General features: G+C 41.8%; 1 protein-coding gene across 6 annotated transcripts in view; it reads left to right on the top strand.

Moving 5' to 3' along the window:
* The window catches only part of OXR1 (oxidation resistance 1), a 294,879-nt gene that overhangs the window by 32,353 nt on the left and 241,312 nt on the right, over window positions 1-21,214 (top strand). For all 6 annotated transcript variants that reach the window (XM_080381556.1, XM_080381557.1, XM_080381549.1 and 3 more), the window contains one exon: window positions 7,642-7,720. In XM_080381556.1, coding sequence (XP_080237682.1) covers window positions 7,704-7,720 — 17 coding nt within the window. In that variant the 5' untranslated portion in view covers window positions 7,642-7,703. Of the gene's footprint in view, window positions 1-7,641; window positions 7,721-21,214 lie in introns of those variants that run through there.

The raw sequence follows: 21,214 nt of genomic DNA, 5'->3' as shown, positions 1-21,214 counted from the left end.
GGTTGTTTGGTTGTTTTGTGTTTTGTTGTTGTTGTTTAAAGTGGTTATGATTGGTGAAGCACAGCAGTAACTGGTTTTGATAAATTGAGAAACTTTGTTTCCACGGAGTGATTGCTTTGTAGCAAGGACAGAATTGGGAATATTTCTAGTTAACTTCGTGCTTTGCATGTCTGTTGATTTGTTTCTTCTTAGCAGTCTTTTTCCAGAGATAGCCTGAATGAACTGACTGCCAAGCCTTTCTTAGAATTTTCCTTTCTATTTTACTGCAACCGTAATACTTATATCAAAAGTCATCACATATTGTCTTTAATGTATATCAAAGCTTTCCTGAAGTACAAAAATTTTCATCCCCATTAGCTTGTTGTCACTTCATCATACTGTAACTTCAGTAAGTATGACCTGTTCCATGTAAATCTATGTTCATTTTTACTTGCCTCAGTACGGAACTAGAGTTCTTTCTCTTATTTCTGTTTTTTATATTTTCTTCTTCACTTGTTTGCTTCTGAAAAAAAAAAAAAAAAATTGTAGAACAGTGATGCTGCTAATAAGCTTCTTATCACTGGGGACACCTGAATATATATGGGTACTGGAGTCATTCCCTTTCCATTCTTCAGGTTATTTCTTTTGAACTGTTAAAATTCTGTGTATAGTTCTTTTTATTTCAAAGGTAAGAGTTCTCACAGTCTTTGGATTTGGTTGCTGTTTTGTGACTCAGTATTTCACATTGCCTATTTTTTTTTTCTGCTTTTACTTTTCACTGCTTACTGTGCATAGTAGTGTTTCACTTCTCAGGTTTTGTCTCATCTGCTTATTGCCCCCATGTAGTTTTCAGTATCTTTCAACTCAGCTAAGTTTGGTCTATATTTTGATACATTTTTTTCCTGTTTGCTTTTAGTCCTGTATATACATATAGTGAATCTACCTCTTCTGAAAGGAATTTAATATAATCTGTTTTTCTAACCTTTCAGAACAGAAATTTTAAAGTGTTCTCTTCTTGCTGTTTTCTTAAAATCTTACCTGTATTTATCCTGTCATCATACTTGTACTAGCATTATATTTTAATTATCTCAGCTTCAACCATCATTTCATATCCCCTTCCATTTTTTTGCTTCTTTATACATAGACTCATAGGATCTCATGATAACTCAAGTTGGAGGGGATCTCAGGAGGGCTCTACGCCATCTTCCTGCTCAAAGCATGGTCAGCTGTGAGATCAGTCCAGGTTGCTCAGGATTTTATTCAGATGGGTTTTGAGAAACTCCAAGGAGGGAGGCTGCACAACCCCTCTGGGCATTATGATCCACTGAACTTGTTCCAGTTTATCTGTGTTCTTGCATTGAGGGAAGGTTTCAGAACTGGTTGCAGTATTTCAGGAATGGTCTGATGATATTTTGAATAAAGAGGGGTGATCCTTCCCTTTATCTGCTGGCCAGACTCCTGCTTAAAAAGCCTGGGATGCTGTTTGCCACTTCTGCACCAGGGCATGCTGCTGGCTCATGCTCAGCTTGCTGCCTCCATGGTGCATCCAGCCAGGCAGTGCCTAGCCTATGCCACTGCAAGAGTTTCATCCTTCCCAAGTACAGGACTTTGCATTTGTTCTTGCTGAATTTCATAAGGTCCCTGTCAGCTCATCCCTCCAGCTGGTCCAAGTCTCCCCGGCTGACAGCCTTGTCCTTAAGCATCTCGACTGATCTCCCCTAATTTGGTGCCATCTGCAAGCTTTTGAAAGTGCAGTCCATTGCCTTTGCCAGGTCATTGATTAAAGACATTTTGTAATTCTATATGAACATTTTATGCCGTATTCATCACTATAATACAATTGTTCTTAACAGAAAATATTTTTATTCTTGGTACTTGTGCTGAGATTTGCATGGGTGTAAGTAGTCAGTGTGAATCTCAGTAAATTATGCTTAAATGTACCTGGTGTAAATGAAAAAGTTTACTGAAGTTGTGCTAGTTTTACTGTGTAAAATAGGATCTTTAAGACAGCATTTTAGAAATCACTATTGCTATTAGGAGGTTGCTCGTTTTGGAATTTGTAGCCTTCAGAATTTACCTCCAAGCAGATAAATGATATTTCTCATCTTCTCCAGTGCAAAGTGACTCTGTTTACTTTGAACAGCCTTTCTTAGAAGTTTAATGTGGCTGTCTAGAAGAGATCAAGGATGGTTCTCCCCAGCTGTTTTGCCACTTTGTCCTGAGAACAGTACTTCCCACCAGAGAGGGATAAGGTTCAGCTGAAAGTCATTAGCTGACATGCAGTTACTCTTGATAAACCAGTGAAATTGTATGGGAAACATTTCTGTGCAGAAACTTACTGTGTAAGGGGAAAAATGTCCAAAGTCAGAATTAATGTTTAATTTAATGTATGTGGTGACCATATTAGTCTTTCTTTCCAAAAAGGATATAATTATGCCGCAAGAACAAGAAAGATGATGCTGCAGCAGAGTTGCTGCTGAGATAGGTGGCAACGTATCCAACACCTTGCTCTTACTACTTTTGCACCAGGCACCTTCAAGGGAAGATGCTTCAGCTACTCGGTAATTTTATACCTGTTGGTTTTCCTCAAATAGCTTGTCCTGTTTCCTGAGAAACTGCAGTGCCTTATATCATCACTAACATTATTTATATCCAAGAAGAGAGAAGTCATCAGAGCCCTTCAGTTAGGAACATAAGCCCATCATAAGAACATAAAGGCAGTTTTACCTACTAATGTAAGATGCTTAAAATATAATAAATGCTTGTGAATGGTGCTTTTTAGTGGAAACAGGGGTGATCATCAAATGGTTGAATAAACTGGGGTTAACATTTTAAAAGTTCCACTGATGCTCCTGGGATCATAAGTGACTGTGTAATTTTCAAATATGGGACCTGGACTTCCAGGTCACAATCTAAATACTTTTGAAAATTAAATTAAGGCACTCTAGCCTTGCTACTTCTAAGAGAATAAGAATGCCTGCCTCAGATCTTTGTAGTGCATTTACAGATTTAGGCTCCACATTGTATAATCACCTGTCTAAATGGCTTGAGATACTTCATGTGTGCACTGGGGCAGAGGCTGAGTTGCAGTCCTTAATCTCATCCATGTTCCATCTCTGAGCTGCACATCTGACAGCATAGGCATAACTTGGGCTCCCAATTAGCCTGACAATCGTAAATAGGGAACTGAAGTGTGATTTCCCAAGATACTCAGGGAATACGCATGCCCTATATCCATTGATTTTCAGTTGGAGTGTACACTTGGCTTGCTTACAGACTTCAGAAATTCTCAATCAAGACAGCTAATTTGAAGCATGCATTTGTTATGGTCTCAATGCAGAGACTGATGCTAGTGAGTGGCAAGGAGAATAATTGCATGGGAAGGAAAATATACTTGGGGCTGGTGATATCTGTGCTGTTTGCCCAGCTGCAAGGCTGTGATTGTGGAAACAAGCAGGCATGGAAAGGAAGAGGGAGGTTCCCTTTGGCTCTTTGCAGCTGTACAAGTGAAAGAGCCACACCAAGACAAAAAAAACAGACAGAAAACAAAAAAGGAAATGATTTAAGAGCAACTGGTAAATTGAGACAAAAATGTCACTGCTCAAACCCATAATGACATACAGTGCTGTGAAAATAGCACTTTCTCTTCTGGAGGTAACAAGACATTTTACCTGGTGTCATTTTATCTGGTTTGACATGGAGTTGTGAAGTCCCCTTGAGCATCTTACGAATTTAGGAGGGAGTTTGTAGACAAAAATCCTCCTGTCAGTCAAGATCATGTAATCACAGCTTCTTCCTGATGAACAAAACTTTTGTATTTAGATTGCACATTTATATTTAAAAGATCAACTAAACTAGGATAGAATTTTTTGTTTTGTAAGCTATGTCTTTTTGCTTTAAATTGAACATTTGGGAGTAGGACAGAAATGTTTCATTAGCATCAAAATTACATGTTGTGAGGGCAATGCGTTTATGCAATGGCATTCACAGGGGAAGTGAACCAAGGTCTGGAGCCCTTGCAGTCTTGTGGGGAAGGACTGTGGGAAGGGACCTGGTGGGAGAAGCCTTGAGCTGGAGGGGCTGGTGCCTTCTTGTGCTTTCCAGCTGCTGTTTAGCTTTTCCTTGGGCAGTGGACTGGAGCGCTGTGAACAGGGGTTGCAAAAGGGACTCCATTGGGCTGGGAGCATGCAGGGTACCCAGAGCACTGTCCAGGCTGTTCATCATGGTTGGTCTTCTCAGTCTGTGCAGCAGATTGAGTCTCTGCTTCCATTTCTGCTGGGAGCTGCTTCTGGCACATTTACATCTAGGCTGCTGCTGGGGTTGGCTGACTTCTGCTTTGGGAGGGCTAAGCTTGTGGGAGCAACAGTGGCACCCTTGTCACAGCCATTAGCACAGCAGGGACACAGAGCATCTCTGCTTAAACTTACCTGGGATGGCTTGGAGGGTGTGCAGTGATGGTCTCAGCACCCCACAGGGCATGCTCACTGGCACTGACTGATGGTAATGTCCTTGGCATGTTGGAGACCTTGACCCAGATGGCATGCTGAGGGGGGCTACTGCTGGCCTGGTGTGGGGCTGCACAGTGCCTGGGGCCTCTCCTGGATTTGGGTGACAGGAGCCTCTCCTGGGACAGGCACACTGAGCGAGGCGCTGACTTGTGTGAGGAAGGAGCTGCAGAAATGATGAGCAGACCATGCATCACCAGAGAAGTGAGGAGGAGATACCTGGGGTCTTCACAGAAACTCTGCAAGGATAAGAGCCTGAGCCATGCTAAATGAGGAAGGAGGGACAGATGTAGACCACGGGTGAACAAGTAGTGGAAGGTGGCATTCAAGACAAGAGGGGGAAAGCTAATGATTTCAGGCAGCAGAAGCAAGGTTCCTGCTCCACCTTACCAAACGCACATAGCATGGCATCAGGTGGGAGAAATTAGGAGTTCATGCACAATTGCAGCACTGACCATATTGGGATTACAGAAAAATGGTGGGACAGCCTTCAAGCCTTCATGACTGTAGTGCTGTAGTGGATGATACAGACTTTTCAGAGACTAGTGATAAGATCAGGTGGGTAAGCCAGGAGGAGGGGTCCTGTATAAAGGAGTGGCCTGCACAGATGATGGAAGCAGGGACAGACTACTTGGGGGCAAACATGGGACATGTAGGAGTATGTTGGGGTACAGTCAGGAAACCTAAAGCTCAGTTGGGACTGAAGCTGGCTGAGGAGGTGAAGAGCAATGAGAAATACTTCTGTAAATACATTGGCAGAGAAAGAGAAAGCAAAGGGAGCATGGGCCCATTGCTCGTTGTGGCCATATGGAAAAAAGGCTGAAGTATTTGGTGCCTTTTTTGCTTTGAATTTTGCTAGAGAGACTTGTCCTCAGGCCTCCCAGGTGCCTGAGCCTCCTAGCACAGTGAAGCAGTACATGCAGTAGAGGAAGACAGCGTTAGGGATCACTTAGCCCATTTGGATGTACACAGCTCCATGGCACCAGATTGGATGCACTCAGGGATGCTGAAGGAGCTGGCTGATGGCAATGCAAGGCTGCTTTCTCATCTTTGAAAGGTCGTGGCAACTGGGGGAGGTTCTTGATGACTGGAAAACAAACATTTAACCCAGAATGGGTGCATACTAGGACCAACACTGTTCAGTGTCTTCATTAGTTACATCAGTAACAGGGTGGAGTGTAGTTTCAGCACCTTTGTGGATGATGTCACATTGCAAGCAGCAGTCAGTGTGCTGGAGGGCAGTGCTGTGATTCAGGGGGACTTGGGCAGGCTGAAGAAGCGGGCTGACAGGAACCTCACAAAGTTTAGCAAAAAAAATGCAGGGTCTTGCCCATGTGATGGCATAACCCTGTGTAAAAGGATGGGCTGGGGACCAATCTGAGGGGCCTAGTGAACAACACTTTCAGCATGAGCCAGCGATGTGCCCTTACAGCAAAGAAAATTGCTTGCATCTCTCGGCTGCATGGGCAAGAGTGTAGCCAGCAGGTCACGGAAAGATCCCTCCTCTCTATTTGGCGTTTGTGAGATTCACTGTGGAGTACCGTGTCCAGTTTTGGGCTCCCCAGAACAAGAAGGAGACCAAACGAGATGATGAGGGGACTGTAGCAAATGGCATATGACATCAGGCTGAGACAGCTGGATCAACTCAGCCTTAGGAAGAGATGGCCAACAGGAGACCTTAGTTCTGTCAGCGAGTACCTGAGTGGAGGATGTAGAGGAGCTGGAGCTGGACTTTTCTCAAAGGTATACAGTGGTATGATAAGAAGCAGTGGACACAAGCTGTAACATGGAAAATTGTGATTATGTATGTCCTGGTTTCAACTGGGATACAGTTAATTTTCTTCTTAGTATCAGGTGCAGTGTTGTGCTGTGGACTTGGTGGAAGAACAGTGCTGATAGCACACTGATGGTTTTAGTTATTGCTGGGTAATGTTTATGCTAAGTCAAGGACTTTTCAGTTTCTCGGGCCCTGCCAGCAAGAGGGATGGAGGGACATGAGAAATTGGGAGGGGACACGGCCAGGAGCTGACCTGAACTAGCCAAAGGGATATTTCATACCATAGAACGTCATCCTGTTTATATGTAAGTTGGGGGAGGAAGAAGGAAGGGTGGGATGTTCGGTGTTATGATGTTTGTCTTCCCAACTAGTTATGTGTGATGGAGCCCTGCTTTCCTGGAGACGGCTGAACACCTGCCTGCCCTTGGGGAGGGGTGAATTAATTCCTTGTTTTGCTTTGCTTGTGTGTGTGGCTTTTTCTTTACCTTTTTAACTGTCTTTATCTCAGCCCATGAGTTTTCTCACTTTTACTCTTCCGATTCTCTCCCCCATCCCACCAGGGGCAAGTGAGTGGCTGTGTGGGGCTTGGTTGCCAGATGGGGTTAAACCATGACAATTTATCAGGAAAAATGTTTTTACTGGAACTGGTTCCCCAGAGAGGTTGTGGACAAGTTCAAGACTCAACTGGACATATCCCTGAGTAACCTGATCTCATTACGCCTGCTTTGAGCTGAGGGTTGGACTAGGCAGACTTAATTATTCTCCTATTCTATAGTATTTTCATATTTATATATTTTTTTATATTTTATATAAAGTTTGGATTTTTTTTTTGTTTAAATAATATTTCCTGAGGCCCATACTTAGTAGGCCCACTCCAGGAAATTTCTTATTTATATTAATGATTTCTTTCTGGAAAAATGACTAATTTACTACGGTAGTCATTCAACAAATTGAGCACCAAAATGCAGTCAAGATGTAAATTTCTATAGCTGTGTTCAGACTGGTAGTTCAGGAAGTTCTTGTTTAGTTGCTTTGAGGCACCTGAATTTCACTCCAGCACGTGAATTCCCTTTTCAGAGGCAAGGGCTTTTAGATGTTGCACTACCATATAGCATTATACCTAACTCTTTTGTTGAGTAACTGCTTTAACAACCTCAAGTTTAAGCCCTACCAGTAGGATTTCATCTTAGTTTATTTAACTTTCATCTTTTGTTTGTTAATCTTTACATTGTTTTGCTAACCTTAGTATTTCTGTATAACTGCCACGTGTCCTCTGAAGTGGCACTGGAAGATGTTTACTAATTTACTTATTGTTCAAAATATTAAAATCAAGGTCCTGGGTTGCTTGATCTAAAAATACCTTTCTTTCTTTTCATCCAGGTCAACAGAAACAGCCTGTGCAGAGCAGTGCATTCATAAATGTGAAACAAGCCCATACCATCATGTTTGGCACTAAGAGGTCAGTTTTCACCTTTGTTGTTTGCTTTTCATCTCCAAAAAATAGTATTGCTGTTGTGACTTCAATCTGAAAATTGTATTTTTTTAAAATGTGTCGTTATACAAATATATCAGCTAGATACATTGCTCTTTCTATTATATTGATTGTTTTTTCTTTACTGTGCAGCTCTGGTCTACTTTAATTGACAGGTGTGTGGCATACAGGCCATGTAGCACTAAGTCAAATAGTATCCCCAAGGTATTATGGGTCACAGCAAGACTACCAGAGAAGACACTGTACTAGTGCTGGAGGGCATCCCTCCTGTTTCCAGGGTATGGAAAATAACACCAGGATAACAAAGCACCAGTGTAAGATAGGTTCTTTTCTGCCATTTTAGGGTGTCTGTACTGAATATAAGGTAACCTCCACCTCTTATTCTGCATGATTCAGTGTCATACCCTAAAATGTCTCAAAAAAAATCAACATTTTTGAATCTATGCTGTCTCCTTCCTTCGTCTTTGAGTGCTCTCCTTAAGCATCAGGTATCTTGTATCGTCAACAGACAGCGTGGCCCTGCTTCCCCCACAGTTCCTGCAGCCGCACAGGCTGTCGTGACACCTTGAGGCACCTTGCCAGGTCCAGCTTCTGCACCTGTGGGTCTGGAGGTGATTGTGATTCCTTCGTGAAACAAAGACACTATAGACCATTATTCCCCTGTATGAGCTCCCTGTTTTTTTCACTTGTTGGTAGGCTTTTAGGTTATTAGTACATGCTAGTTAAGGACTTGAACACTTGTGCCCCAGTTGCATGGCAGCCTAGTGAGACATTTGCCCCATGCAGTGGCAGAGCACCTTTAATCTGGTACCTGGAGAAGCAGCTCACCTCTTCTGAACTGTTGGAAAGAGGGCAGGCTAGTTTGCCCTTAAGTAGCTAGCACATATGAAGCAGCATCTTCAGTGCCTGCAGGAATCAGGGGTGGCAAATAACAAGAAAAAGCAGCTTGGTTTTCCAAGGCATCAGCTCCCACACAGTTGCGCAAGGCTTCTGTGTGAGCTGCAGCCTGGTCTGAGTCAGGGTGCTACCAGGGCCTGCCCAGTCCCTTGTGCTCTTACAAGCGTGAGCACCGCTCTCTCACATGGCAACAAATCCTATGGAATATTTTATGTCTGTCTGAAGTGGTACTGGCATCTGACTCCAGGCTCTTGCTACCTTGTATACAAAAAGCAAATGCAGTACATTTTTAGGGTAACTTTTCAGGAAAAGGAAACTTTAGTCTTATCTTTAGGTAAGTACAGAACTTGTTTTATTAGTATGATGTGTTTAAGTTAACTGTTGCTGAGGGTGCAGTCAAGGAATTGCAAACTTCCCATTTGAGGATTTTGGGTTTTAATTGATTGCCTCTGCAGAATGTTAACACTTAAGTTAACCAAAGATATTCTGCTAAGTGAAATAAATTACTACATTACATTATATTGTAGTGGGTTAGTTATTTCTGCCACTGTTTAATATTACCCCATATGAACTCCTTCTGGGCTGATCTAAACTTTTTTTTATTCTCAGGAGAGTCTATCTTTTCTTAGCATTATAAAGCAACGACAAAATGAAGAATTGTGTTTGATTGGTAGCCTTGAAATTTCATTCTTTATCTTTTTTTTTTCCTCCCAGATTGAATCTTGATTACTATGCAAATGAAAATTCCTCATAAGGAATACTGCAGACAATATGAAATTCTCTTTCGTGTCTGCAAACAAGAGGTTTTATGAAAAAAGGCACATCTTGGGAACAGAAGTTCCTTGCCTCTCCGTTGTACTGTGTTCTGCTGTTTCTCACTTTATGCAGATGTTTGAAACAATTAGACAAAATAAAGGATTTCCTGGTTCTGGGAGGGAAAAGGGGCAGAGTCGTCTTCTGTAATTCTAGCTTTCTGTGTGCAAACTAGGAAATTACATCAAGTGTTCTTGAGATTGGTATCATATTTTAGTTACGCAGTGATTGAGTACTTACCAGGTATTTTGCTCTCCCAGTTGCAGTGGTTTTGAATTTAATTTTCATAGAGGACTGTTAATTGTGAAAAAGAAAGAAAATCTTGAGGTTTTATTGATCATCTTTAAAAGTTATAAACCCCTGCAAATAGACTGCCTGAAACTATTGAGAGTTTTTGTAAATCTTGGTTTGATATGTTAATTCTTTTCCTAAAAACAAATATTGTATTTATGTGGAAATATCATGAGGAACAAAGCTATTTTTCTATAGGAAATGACAATTTAAGTTTTATTTTCTTGTAAAATCAGTTTTTAATTAGTTCTAATAATATATTGCTAATTATAATTTCCACAAAATATTTAACAAAATTTACAAAACTCTGACTCAGAAACTGAATTATCTACTGTCACCAGATCTTTGGAAGTTATCAAGTATATAGTACCTCAGTTCCTTTTTTATTTATACCTTTCTCTTAAATTTGTATACAAAGTCTATTTTTAGTCAATAATCTGTGTTGAACGGACTGAGCAATGAAGTCGATAAAAGTGAGTGTTGTATATTAGAACAGCTTTGACAATTTGTATGTGAGGAAGATATCTCTCAGCTGCTTTATAAAAAGCTGTATTGTTAATGTGAACTGACATCACTAACAGAGGTGAATTCCTCTTGATTCCAATTTAATTTGAGAGCTGATCCCATCCTTCTACACACTGAACTATTGTGGTTTCTCTGTGTTATGTTGTATTCTGCTCTCATCCCTTTTTCTATCGTGTTAATGTTTCTTCAATTAATTAAATCTACAATAGACTCCAACATTGAAATAGCAGAGGTCAGTATGTATACCAATGAGTTTCTGGTATGTTGTATTATTCATGTTGTGTACTTATTTCAGTCTTGCAAGAGCAATTGCTGATCCCGTTGTCCTCCTGTGGAATGGAAAAGTGTGTACATGGCTATAGAGAAGGCATTTTTATTTTGTGGGAACCAACTTTATATGTGGAAATTGCTTTGCAAAGATAGGCTCTAAGTTAGCACATCCTCAGGATTTTTAGTAAACTCTGTCTGACTGTCTATACCTACCACTGGCATCATGATGTTCAGGAATACTCTAACCTGTGGTTATATACGTTCTTCAGTTTAGAAGTATTATGTTGTATAACTCATTTAAACTGTGTTGTGGTGGATCCTTGGCTGGACACCAGGTGCCCACCAAGCTGCTCTATCACTCTCTTCCTCAGCAAAACAGGGAGGGGAGAAAGTAAGAGGGGACCCCCCCCCCCCCAATCTTACAGGCAAGATAAAGGCAGTTTAATAAAGCAATAAAAAAGGTTGTGCATGCAGAAGCAAAGGAAAACAAAAGATGTTACTCTCTACTTCCCATCAGCAGGCAATGTTTGGCCACTTCCTGGGAAGCAGGGCTTCAGTACACATAGTGGTTGCTCTGGAAGATGAACATTGAAAATAATGAATGTGTGGTGTGTGTCTGTGTCCTGTCCCGTCCCGTCCCCGTCCTCCTTGCTCTTAGCTTTTATATCTGAGCAGACATCATATGGTATAGAATGTCCCATAGGTCACTTTGGGTCAGCTGTCCTGGCTGTGTCCCCTCCCAAGATCTTGCCCACCCCCAGCCTGCTGGTGAGAGGGGGAATGCTGGAGGGGCAGCCTTGATGCTGTGCAGCACTGCTCAGCGGTAGCCCCAACACTGGTGTGTTACCACCCTCTTGCTAGCTGCCAACACAGGCACAGCGCTCTGAGGGCTGCAGTGGGGCTCAGCCAGATCCAATACAAATATCCACACAGCTGGAGAGTATTTCTCCTGGATGGCATGCTCAGTTCTCTTTTCCTTCTGTAGCCTAGATCAGAGCACTTCAAAAGATGGCCTAGGTGACAGACCTAACCCCCAGTGCCCAGCTACATAAACTTCTTAAATGAGTTCAGCAGACTGAAGGAAGCATTTGTGAGAAGCAGGAGGTTAGAAATATGAGGACACTTGCTTAAGTATATGTGCAATGCAGTTCCATTTCTGGAGCTGCATCCATTTGTCCCATTTTTCAGGAGTATTGCATGTGGCATATGTATTGGGCTTGTGGAGGGGTACCACCTTAGTCCTGTGAAGTGCACGGACTACCACCAGTATCTCTGGCTAATTAGAAGTTAGCTGCCACATCCAAGTTTGTCTGAGCTGTCACCTGCCATAAGTGTGTGACGTCTCCTTCACCCTCCACTGCTTTGAACCTCAAGAAGGTCCATAGAGCTAAGATTGCAGCTAGAGCTTGTGTGATCTGTTGCCAGTGCTTCGGCTGTTGAGGTCTACTTTTACCAGGTTTAAATCAAACTCTTTTTGGAGGAAAGAAAGAAAAGGCGAACAAAAAGAGGAAAGGACTCTGATCTCTAGACACCCTGATTGCCCTGATGTGAACTCAGTGTTTATTTTTATTTATTATTGCACTTTATTTATAGGGTGTGACTCCAGCCTGAGGCACTGGTGGCTAATGCAGCTGGTAGCTTCTGTTATGCGCCAATGGCTGGTTTGGTGCTTTGTGATGGATGGCCAGGTTGTGTGAATGGTAGCGCTGTCAGCCTGCGCCAGTGGTCCAAAAGTTTCATAACAGCAGTTGTTTCTGGAGACAAATAATTTTCTTTCCAAATCATATTCCAGTTAGCCATCCTGGAAAGTTATAGTAAATTTTCTTAGGCCAGGTCTGTCAGCAGCAATTTCAGTCCTATGATAAGTAGAAAAACAAACCTTTCTTCCAGTGTCAACTTATATTGGCATGTTTATAATCTTAGATAATAGCTGAGCTGGGCAAGTAATGTGACTGGTATAGAAGGAGGATTAAGGGATTTGGAAAGACACATCAGCTTTTTATTCACTGACAGCTGCTGACTTCCTGTTCTTTTACCTAGTTTTGATTAGAAAGTTAAGGAAAAAAACCTGTTCATTTATAAACTCCTGATAAGAACAGACTGTAGTGTTTTCAAGATAATATAAGGCTAGTTTCCTCTTTCTCCTTAGCTGCAGAAAGGCTATTTTTATATATGGTTTCTAAATTTCATGGGTTTTATTGGCATTACTCCTGGACCATTCCTGTGTTTGTTCTGATTCCTCTGCGAGGTTCTAAAGCACGGCCAGTGCATGGCCATGGAAGTCTGTCCGTTAGTGAACACTAAGACCATGTGTCAAAGTTCTTTTCTTTGAGATTTGAAGCATACAGAAATAATTATCTGTTTTGACCTAAATTCACATGGTGCTTACTGTCCCCTTTTCTTTTGCTTTTTAACTGGAAGTGACACTACTTGAATAAAGCTATAACACGCATTGTCTCTTCTGCTCTGTTATAGAATTAACTTTTCTTTCTACTGAACTTTGTTATGGTAGTGAACTGCAAAATAACATCTGTTGATGTGGACTGAGTTTACTGCCATTTCTTAAATATGAACTTCCAATGTTTTGTGCTATTTTACTGCTTCGGGGCCTGGAGGCTGAATGATGTGGGTTTATAAGGCAGCTGTAGGACTTGGTTTCAAGTTCAACCAGTACAGACACAGCCTAATATATAGGTGTATATAGGGCAACAGAATGTGTAACGTCCTATTGACTGTCTTTTGGTTTTCAAGTTTTTTTTTCCCTTTTACACACCTGGCCATTTTTTCCAGCCTGTGCTATGAGAGCTTGGATTTATTAATAGACCATGTAACTCTTCAGATGGGGTAACTCAAGCCTTCAGTGCATGCATGGTCTCTCTGTTGTGGAATTAATCCAACATGGAGTACAGGTCTCTTCTGATAACCCACAGTTGCTCTCAGCAGCATTTGTTCTAGGTGTGGGTAAACAAGAAGTGGACCTGAGCATGTTGATCCAGTAATGAATGATTGCTTGCTCACATCAGATGGCAGCAGGGAAGATTTTTCTTCACCTTAAATGGTCACGCTACTCCAGTGCCAATTGATTCAGGATGTAAGGGGCCAAATTCTCTGTATTTCTTGACAGCTTTATGTGCTTGTAGATCCAGAACTTAATCGTACAGCAGAACTTCAGCTTCCCTGTAGACTGACAATTTGTCAGGTATTTCCTCTTTCAAGTCTTAATTCTGCATAGTTTTCCTCTTTTCATTGGATTTGGTCTTTGCACACACCGTGTTCTCTGATCCCTTTGTGCCCAGTTTCCTGTCTACCTTGTCTAAGCATCTGCTGTGAATCTTCTGCCTCTTGCACTCGGTTCACCCACTTAGACTCAATTCACTGAAATTCTTAACGATCCCCTTGTGACCAAGTCCATCCAGGACTCTGTACTTGGGCCTCTGCGACTTGGTAGCTGCTTTTAACATACACTTCTTGAAATTTTACCCTTTGTTAGCTTCCCTGAGTCTCACTTCTCCTAATATTACTCCTTCTGCTGGAGGAAGGAGAGTTTTGATCTTTGTTACTTCCTCTGGTAATAATGAAACTAAACTCCAAAGTAGCAATGTTTAAATAATGAAGTAGTAAGATAAAAATTTGATTTGCCATGGATCTGAAGAAAAAAGTTCTGAAGAGATTATAGATTATGTGGTGGGTTCACCTCAGCCAGCAACCAAACACCTGCACAGCTGCTCACTTACTCCACTGTCCCTTGGGATGGCGAGAAAAGAGAAAGAAGGTATGAAGATTCGTGAATCAAGATAAAGACAGAGTAATAGGTGAATCAAAAGTGCACAAAAGAAAATTGGGAATTCATTCACTGCTTCCCATTGGTAGGCAGATGTTTAACCACTTTCTGGAAAGAAGGGCTTCAACACATGTAATGGTTACTTCAGAAGGTAGGTGACATAACCACAGATGTCCCTCTTCCTCCTCCTTTCCTTCAGCTTTTATTGCTGTTCACAAGATTGTATGGGTGTGGAATATCCCTCTAGTCACTTCTGGTCAGCTGCCCTGGCTGTGTGTTCTCCTAGCTTCTTGCTCATCCCCCCTGCCTACTTTTAGGGGGAACAAGACAGGAGGACAGAGTGGGAGCCAGAGGACTTGACACCGTGTAAACAATAGCCAAAATAGTGATGTGTTGTCAACACTGTTTTAATGACAGATCCAAACCACAGTACCACATAGGCTGCTATGAAGAAAATTAACTCCATCCCAGCCAGACCCAATACAATGTAATAAGCCCAATCAGTGTTATATACTGGAGCTTAAGCTCCAATAAAGTGGTTGCATATATAACAAAAGATAGAAAATACACATTTTTAGTTTACCGGTCCATCTAATAACAATTTAGCTTCCTATACATACAAATAAAATAACAAAAATTTTAAGCTATGGTGAACAGCTTTTAAAAATTTGCTTCAAGCAACTGCATCCTTAATTATAAAATGTGAAGTAGTGTTTGCATATAATCTGTTTCTACAAATTGAAATATAAAAGACATTCAAATCTGTTTAAATTTATCTTAAGTGATTAATATTTTCTCAGTTATATTTTTACAGAAGTCTGTTTTACAATAAGGCTATACTCTGCCTCGTCTAGAGCCTTTCAAAGGTGTTTGCATGTGCTAACCAGCCAACATAGCATACATCTTTTTGTTAGAGAAAATAATCTCCATTTCTACACCAACTTCACGCTGTAGCTGAAATACTCAAAATTATGTAATTCTCTTACTGTGTTTGTTTTCTCTATGTTGGAGTTTTTGTAAGAGTGTGATTATTGCCTGCAGATTCTTTAATCATAACCTGTAATACCTATTGTGGTTTAACCACAGCTGGTAACTAAGTACCACACAGCCACTTGCTTGTTCCCCACCTCTCCTCCTCATAGGGATGGGAAGAAGAATAGGGAAGGAATGTAAAATTCAAGGGTTGAAGTAAGAAAAAATTAACAATTAAAATAAAACACAGAAACCCAGTGATTACAATAATAGTAAAAATAATAACAATTGTAATGAAAGGGAGGGAGAAGGGGTGAGAAATAGAAACCAAAGGGAAGGAAGGAAAGAAGACAAGTGATGCTCAACACAGTTGCTCACCACCCACTAACCAATGCCCAGCCAGTTCCCAGCAGCGATCGGCAGCCCTGGCCAACTCCCCTGTTTATACACTGTGTATGATGTTCTGGGGTATGGAATATCCCTGTGGCTAGTTTGGGTCAGCTGTCCTGGCTGTGTCCCCTCGCAATTTCTCATGCCTCTCCAGTCTTCTTGCTGGCAAGGCCTGAGAAACTGAAAAGTCATTGACTTAGTATAAGCACTACTTAGCAAGCGCTAAAAACATCAGTGTGTTATCAACATTTTTTTTACACCAAATCCAAAAGACATCACTGCACCAACTACTAAGAAGAAAATTAACTCTAGCCCAGCTGAAACCAGGACAGTACCATAAGTTTCTTCTTCAAAAGTGGATGGCACTTCACATTGCAAAGAGGACTGAATATCTCAGTGACTGGTTTTTTGTGTTTTGTTTCTTTTGATTTGCATTGAAATGCTTGTGTGTTAATTTAATTCTCCACTGGATCTCAAGCAATTAGTGAGTGAGCAAAACTGCAGACACCTTTCTTGTCATGTTTCCAGTTTCCTTACGCTTTGGAAGTTTCAGGAGGCATGGGATTTCTGAGCAAGACCCTTAATATATGTCGTATATGTGGCTGAGCTCTTCCCTGTTAGACCATGTTCAAGCTCCTGCTGAAGGGCAAAACTGGCATTTCTCAAGTCAGTGCAATTCTTTTGCTTTTATTCTAGAAGTCAGGATTTCATCTGAGTTTTCTAACATTCTTTACCAAGAGTATGCAGGATGAGGAGAATGTTGTTTGGTTTTGCTTTTCAAGAAATGCATTTGGAGGAAGATATGCTAGGGTATAAACTGATGGTCAGTCTTGCTGAATGATGAAGTCAGTTGAAGGTACTCATGCTCCAGTTCAGTCATTTCTTCTTATACGGGAAAGTATGAAGATATTTTCCAGACAAGGTTGAACTTTTCCTCATCCTCAGATTTTGTGCTGAGCTTGGGCCTCAGTGCCCTGCAGAGATCTCCAGTTGTTGGTATGTTTCAAGTCTTAGCAGAACTACTTCTGAGAGATTCTGTCTGTAAAAATAAATTTTAAGATTTCTCTTCTTTAGGTCGGAGAATTAGCAGTGCTGCCACATATGAAACCTAGTTTCAATTGAAAACCATTCTGGTTTAATTTCAACTTTAATGTGAAAGGCACATGTATGACAGTCAGCACCTAACAGAACCAAGTGGCATCATCTAGATCCTGCTGCATCTTTCATATGTAAGAATAGCTACACTAGTGGTCAGAAATATATTTTCTCTTGGGGACTGCTTGCCAGATACATCTCTCAAACCTTCCGAAGCAGAACTGATAGCACATGATGAGAGCTGTTGTGGTGTCCTAGAGACTTTCAAATGCTTCTGGCAATGACATGATTTCTCAGATGTCTCCCTTTCTTCACACGCTTTTTCATTTCCCTTCCTACAATCATAATACTATCAGAGCAAAAGGCTTTTCTCCCTATATCTTTATTTCCTAACAAAAATCCCAATATCCTGATAAAAACCAAACCTCATTTCACAGTGTGATATGTCTGTGTCCTGCTTGTGTGTATAAAGCCCTAGGGTTAAATTTTCAACATGGTGAATAGTAGATATCCACACAAATCCTGTTGTCTGCTAATGAGATTTGTTCATGCTGCTCCCTGACACCTTTTTACACTCATACTGGTGATTTATTTTATTAACGATGTTACAGAAGACACTTAGTAAAGTGTGTTTTGAACTGCGTTCGGCAACATGAAGCAGTCCAAGGGAACAGGACCAACTAAATGGCTGCGTCTGTGCTGTATTGCTGCAGATAGTGGTCATAGGTTGTTGGCTCCGTATTTATGTGGTCATAAATTGTCTGTTCTGCTGACCCTTTAAAGTAAATGAACGAGAGCATCAGCACTGCTGGCTTTCTGGCAGGAAGCCTAAGAGCAACTTGGTATGCCTTTTGTGTCTAGCTAATGCCACTTCACTAGAAAGTTTTAATTAAGTGCATGTCTGTGTGTACAGAGAAGAAATCAAAGGCACTTGGGAAAAAGAAATTGTATCAGACTCGCTGAGGAGTAATTTGGTGAGAGCACTAAGTGACTTTCAATTAGTTGGAAAATATTTTCTTAAGTATTGCTGAAAAGTACAAGAAAGTCAGTCTGAAGGGAAGACTATAAGATTAGTCTGGAGATCTAATCCATTTGCTCCATATTTGTTGGAAAATGTTGTGGTAGTAAAAGTCAGAGGTGTAGGGATTGTGAAACTAATCTGATATGCTGGATTTCATTAAGCTCCCTAACTGTAATTATCAGAGGAAGACTAGAAGCTGGTTTGCCTACAGCTAGTATTTTGATTTGTCATTTCTGTAACAGTTTCTGAGCGTATAAACATCCAAAAATGCATTATTAATACAAGTATAATTTTTATGGCAAATCTTCTATAACTGGGTAGTCATATTAAAACTTTAGTTGTTGAAAATGAACTTATTATGTGGGAATTTTAGCCGTTTCCTGGTTCTCATAGTTACAGGAAGAAAATTCACTGAATTCTCTCCAGACTGTCAAGAAGGATGGCTCTTTATGAAAAGAGCAGTTTGAGGAGCAGGGGTAATTTATTTACCACTAGACATGGTGCATGATCTATTTTGGATAGTCTGGTGTGATTCATTGTTTTATCTGCATTATAGCAAAGCCAAAAGGGCCAACCCAGGTTTGTACAGGGCTTGTTATGTCATACTGTATTTGCCTTTAATCACTGTAATCTTTTTATTGCCTCAGTACAGCATGACTTCCACACTTTTAGCCATATTTCAACCGAAGTAGAAAACCTGCTTTATTATTTATTTAACTTTTTTCCAGAAAAAATGGAACTTTCTCAAGAGCCAATCCAAAACTCTGCAACAAACTCCATGAGTTGCTGGGGATGGCCATGTAGTCTTAGCTTTTGTCCCTATTTGATCTTCCATCTTTAATATAATGCTTAAGATACTCTTTGCATTAAATAACCACAGTGATAGAAAAACATCAGTGTCATAAGCCTTTTCATGGCAAACTCTTTTGTTCCTCTGTATGATGAGTGATTGGTCAGCTTCTTGTATTCATCTTACTTTAAATGCATAATTCTCCTGTGAACTGCTCAGTCAGATGAAGTCCCTCATCCCTAAAGCCCCATTTTTTTGACTTATTTCTTAATGTGGACAAGGTTATTTTCTGAACACAAAATTCTAGGTCTGGTTTCCTAATACCATGGAGACATGGTATGACTGGAGTGTTGGAATGGAAGGGTACAGGCTCTTTGGGAAGAAGAGGCAGGGGAGGTGAGGAGGGAGTGTTGCTCTCAGTGTCAGTGACCAGCTGGAGTGCATGGGGATGGATGAGGAGGTGACTGAGAGCTTATGGGTCAGGATTAAAGGGAGGGTAGGGACAGGTGACATTATAGTGGGGGTCTGCTACAGGCCACCTGACAAGGAAGACCAGGTGGTTGAGGCCCTCTACAGACAGATAGGAGCAGCCTCATATTCCCAAGCCCTGGCCCTCATGGGGAACTTCAACCACCCCGATACCTGTTGGAGGGACAACACAGCAGAGCATAAGCAATCCAAGAGGTTCCTGGAATGCATTGATGATAACTTCCTTCTTAAAGTGAGAGAGGAGGCAATGAGGAGAGGTGCCATGCTGCAGGAGCGGTCTGCAAACTAGGACCATGCATGGCAATCAGGTAGCTGAGGGGAATGTGCTCGAGCTTGTAGGTCACGAACCCTGGGAGGACAAGGAGTGTGAATAGACACAACAATTAACATGATGAGACATGTTTACAGAGCACAGGGGAGTGGGAGACTGATGGCGCCAAGGAAAGGTAACACCTTGCTGTTAATTGCTGGTAGTTAACCACCAATCAGGGATTGCCTAGTATGCAAGGCTTAGCTTCAAGAACCAATCTGTTTAAAACGCGCAGCTTCTGAAAGTGGATAAAACCTCGTGCTTCTGTACAATGAATTGACATTTGCTTGCATCAAGCTGCGTCCCGTCTCTTCATTCGCCGCAAATTGGTGACCCCGACGTGATGCGTTTAAGGATCTGACGTGAAGGGCTCTCGAATCGCCTATCTGAGCGACATGCAGCGAATCCCACAGAACTTTGAATGATCTGCTGAAAGGAAGCAGGAGCTGGCCAGAAATCCCTCCAGAGTTGAGAGGTGAGCTGTGGGAAATCCGTAACGGGGAATCAGGCTTCGTCCCCAGAAAGAGACGTATATGGACTCATGAAGGGTCTTCTAGTCAGATCCGGGAGTCCGTGCCTCAGTCTCCTCGAATGGTGACCCCTATGGTGGTGTCCCGAAGCCTTGGAAGAATAAGGACGGAACTGGTCGATAAAAAAGACAGCTCGTGGAAGAGGGCTGCGTTCTGGAGGAGACGGCTTGGCTGAACGATCGTCTTGCTGTCTGGACCAGGCGGACAACCTAAACCCCGAGGATAACACCTGTATTCATCGAGACAGGTAAGCAGCCAAGAAACTTTAGAGACTTTGAAAGAATGAAAGTGTGTACATACAGCAGCCAGTTGTATGATGCTGCCGCGGGGGGGGAACTCCGTGTCGGGAATGCATTTAGCATCTTGGTGGCAAATTCTGACTACTCTTTGCCAAGTGTGGACTAATTCTACTAACGGTGCTAAACCAGAGGAAGCTGTAAATTCCACCGACAGCGCGACTCTTCTCAAGACACCGTCAGCAATGGCGATTCTGTCCACACCTCCTCTGCCCCCAAAGCTTCTGTCACTGATTGCAGCGACCCTCACAACACAGGACCAAGCACGGGAACAGGGCAACTCGGGCAATGATTTTATTGACACTGATAAACCTTTTGATCCAGGTCCTATAGATCTGGAAAAGGAGCTAGACCTTTCCCCCACCCCCTCGTCTCTCCTGATGCATTGATTGTATTTTTGGGGAGGGTGAAAGGGAGTCTGAGGGATTGGTGGCAGGAATGCAAGTGGGAAACACTTAAGTGATGGGTTTTGGGAGTCGCTATGGCATGTTCAGTATTTTGTCAGACAAATCAACCTGCAGAGTGGCAGCCTGTGCAATACGAGGCTGTTAAAGAGTCAAGCAAAGCAGTGCGGGAAGGGAGGACTCATAATACATTTGCTATGTTCCTTCTTGAAGTGATGGCAGAGCCTTATACACTCACACTGCATGATTGGAAGTCATTGCTTTGTATGGTACTAACTGATACAGTATATGATGTGGTTATTTGATTTTTGTGAGCTATGTGTAGTGGCCTTGATTGAAAACCGTAATCGGGGAATTGCTGTTAACTATGAGCAGTTAGCTGGAGCAATTAACTGTGCCGATTCTGTGACTCAGGCAAGGTATCCCAGGGACAACTGTTTGCAAATGAATGAGATGGCTATTAAGGCAGTCAGGATGCAGGAGTCTTGCCACAGTCTTGCAGGGTCCTAGAGAGTCACTAACTGTAATACTAACTCTATTGATCGGCTTCAGAATATTTTGCAACAAGTCGAACATCAGGAAGCTCA

This window comes from Falco punctatus, assembly GCF_963210335.1.
Source record: "Falco punctatus genome assembly, chromosome: 3".
Classification (NCBI taxonomy): Eukaryota; Metazoa; Chordata; class Aves; order Falconiformes; family Falconidae; genus Falco; species Falco punctatus.
Note: the sequence above shows the minus strand (reverse complement) of the source record. Positions and strands in the feature narration are given on the sequence as shown.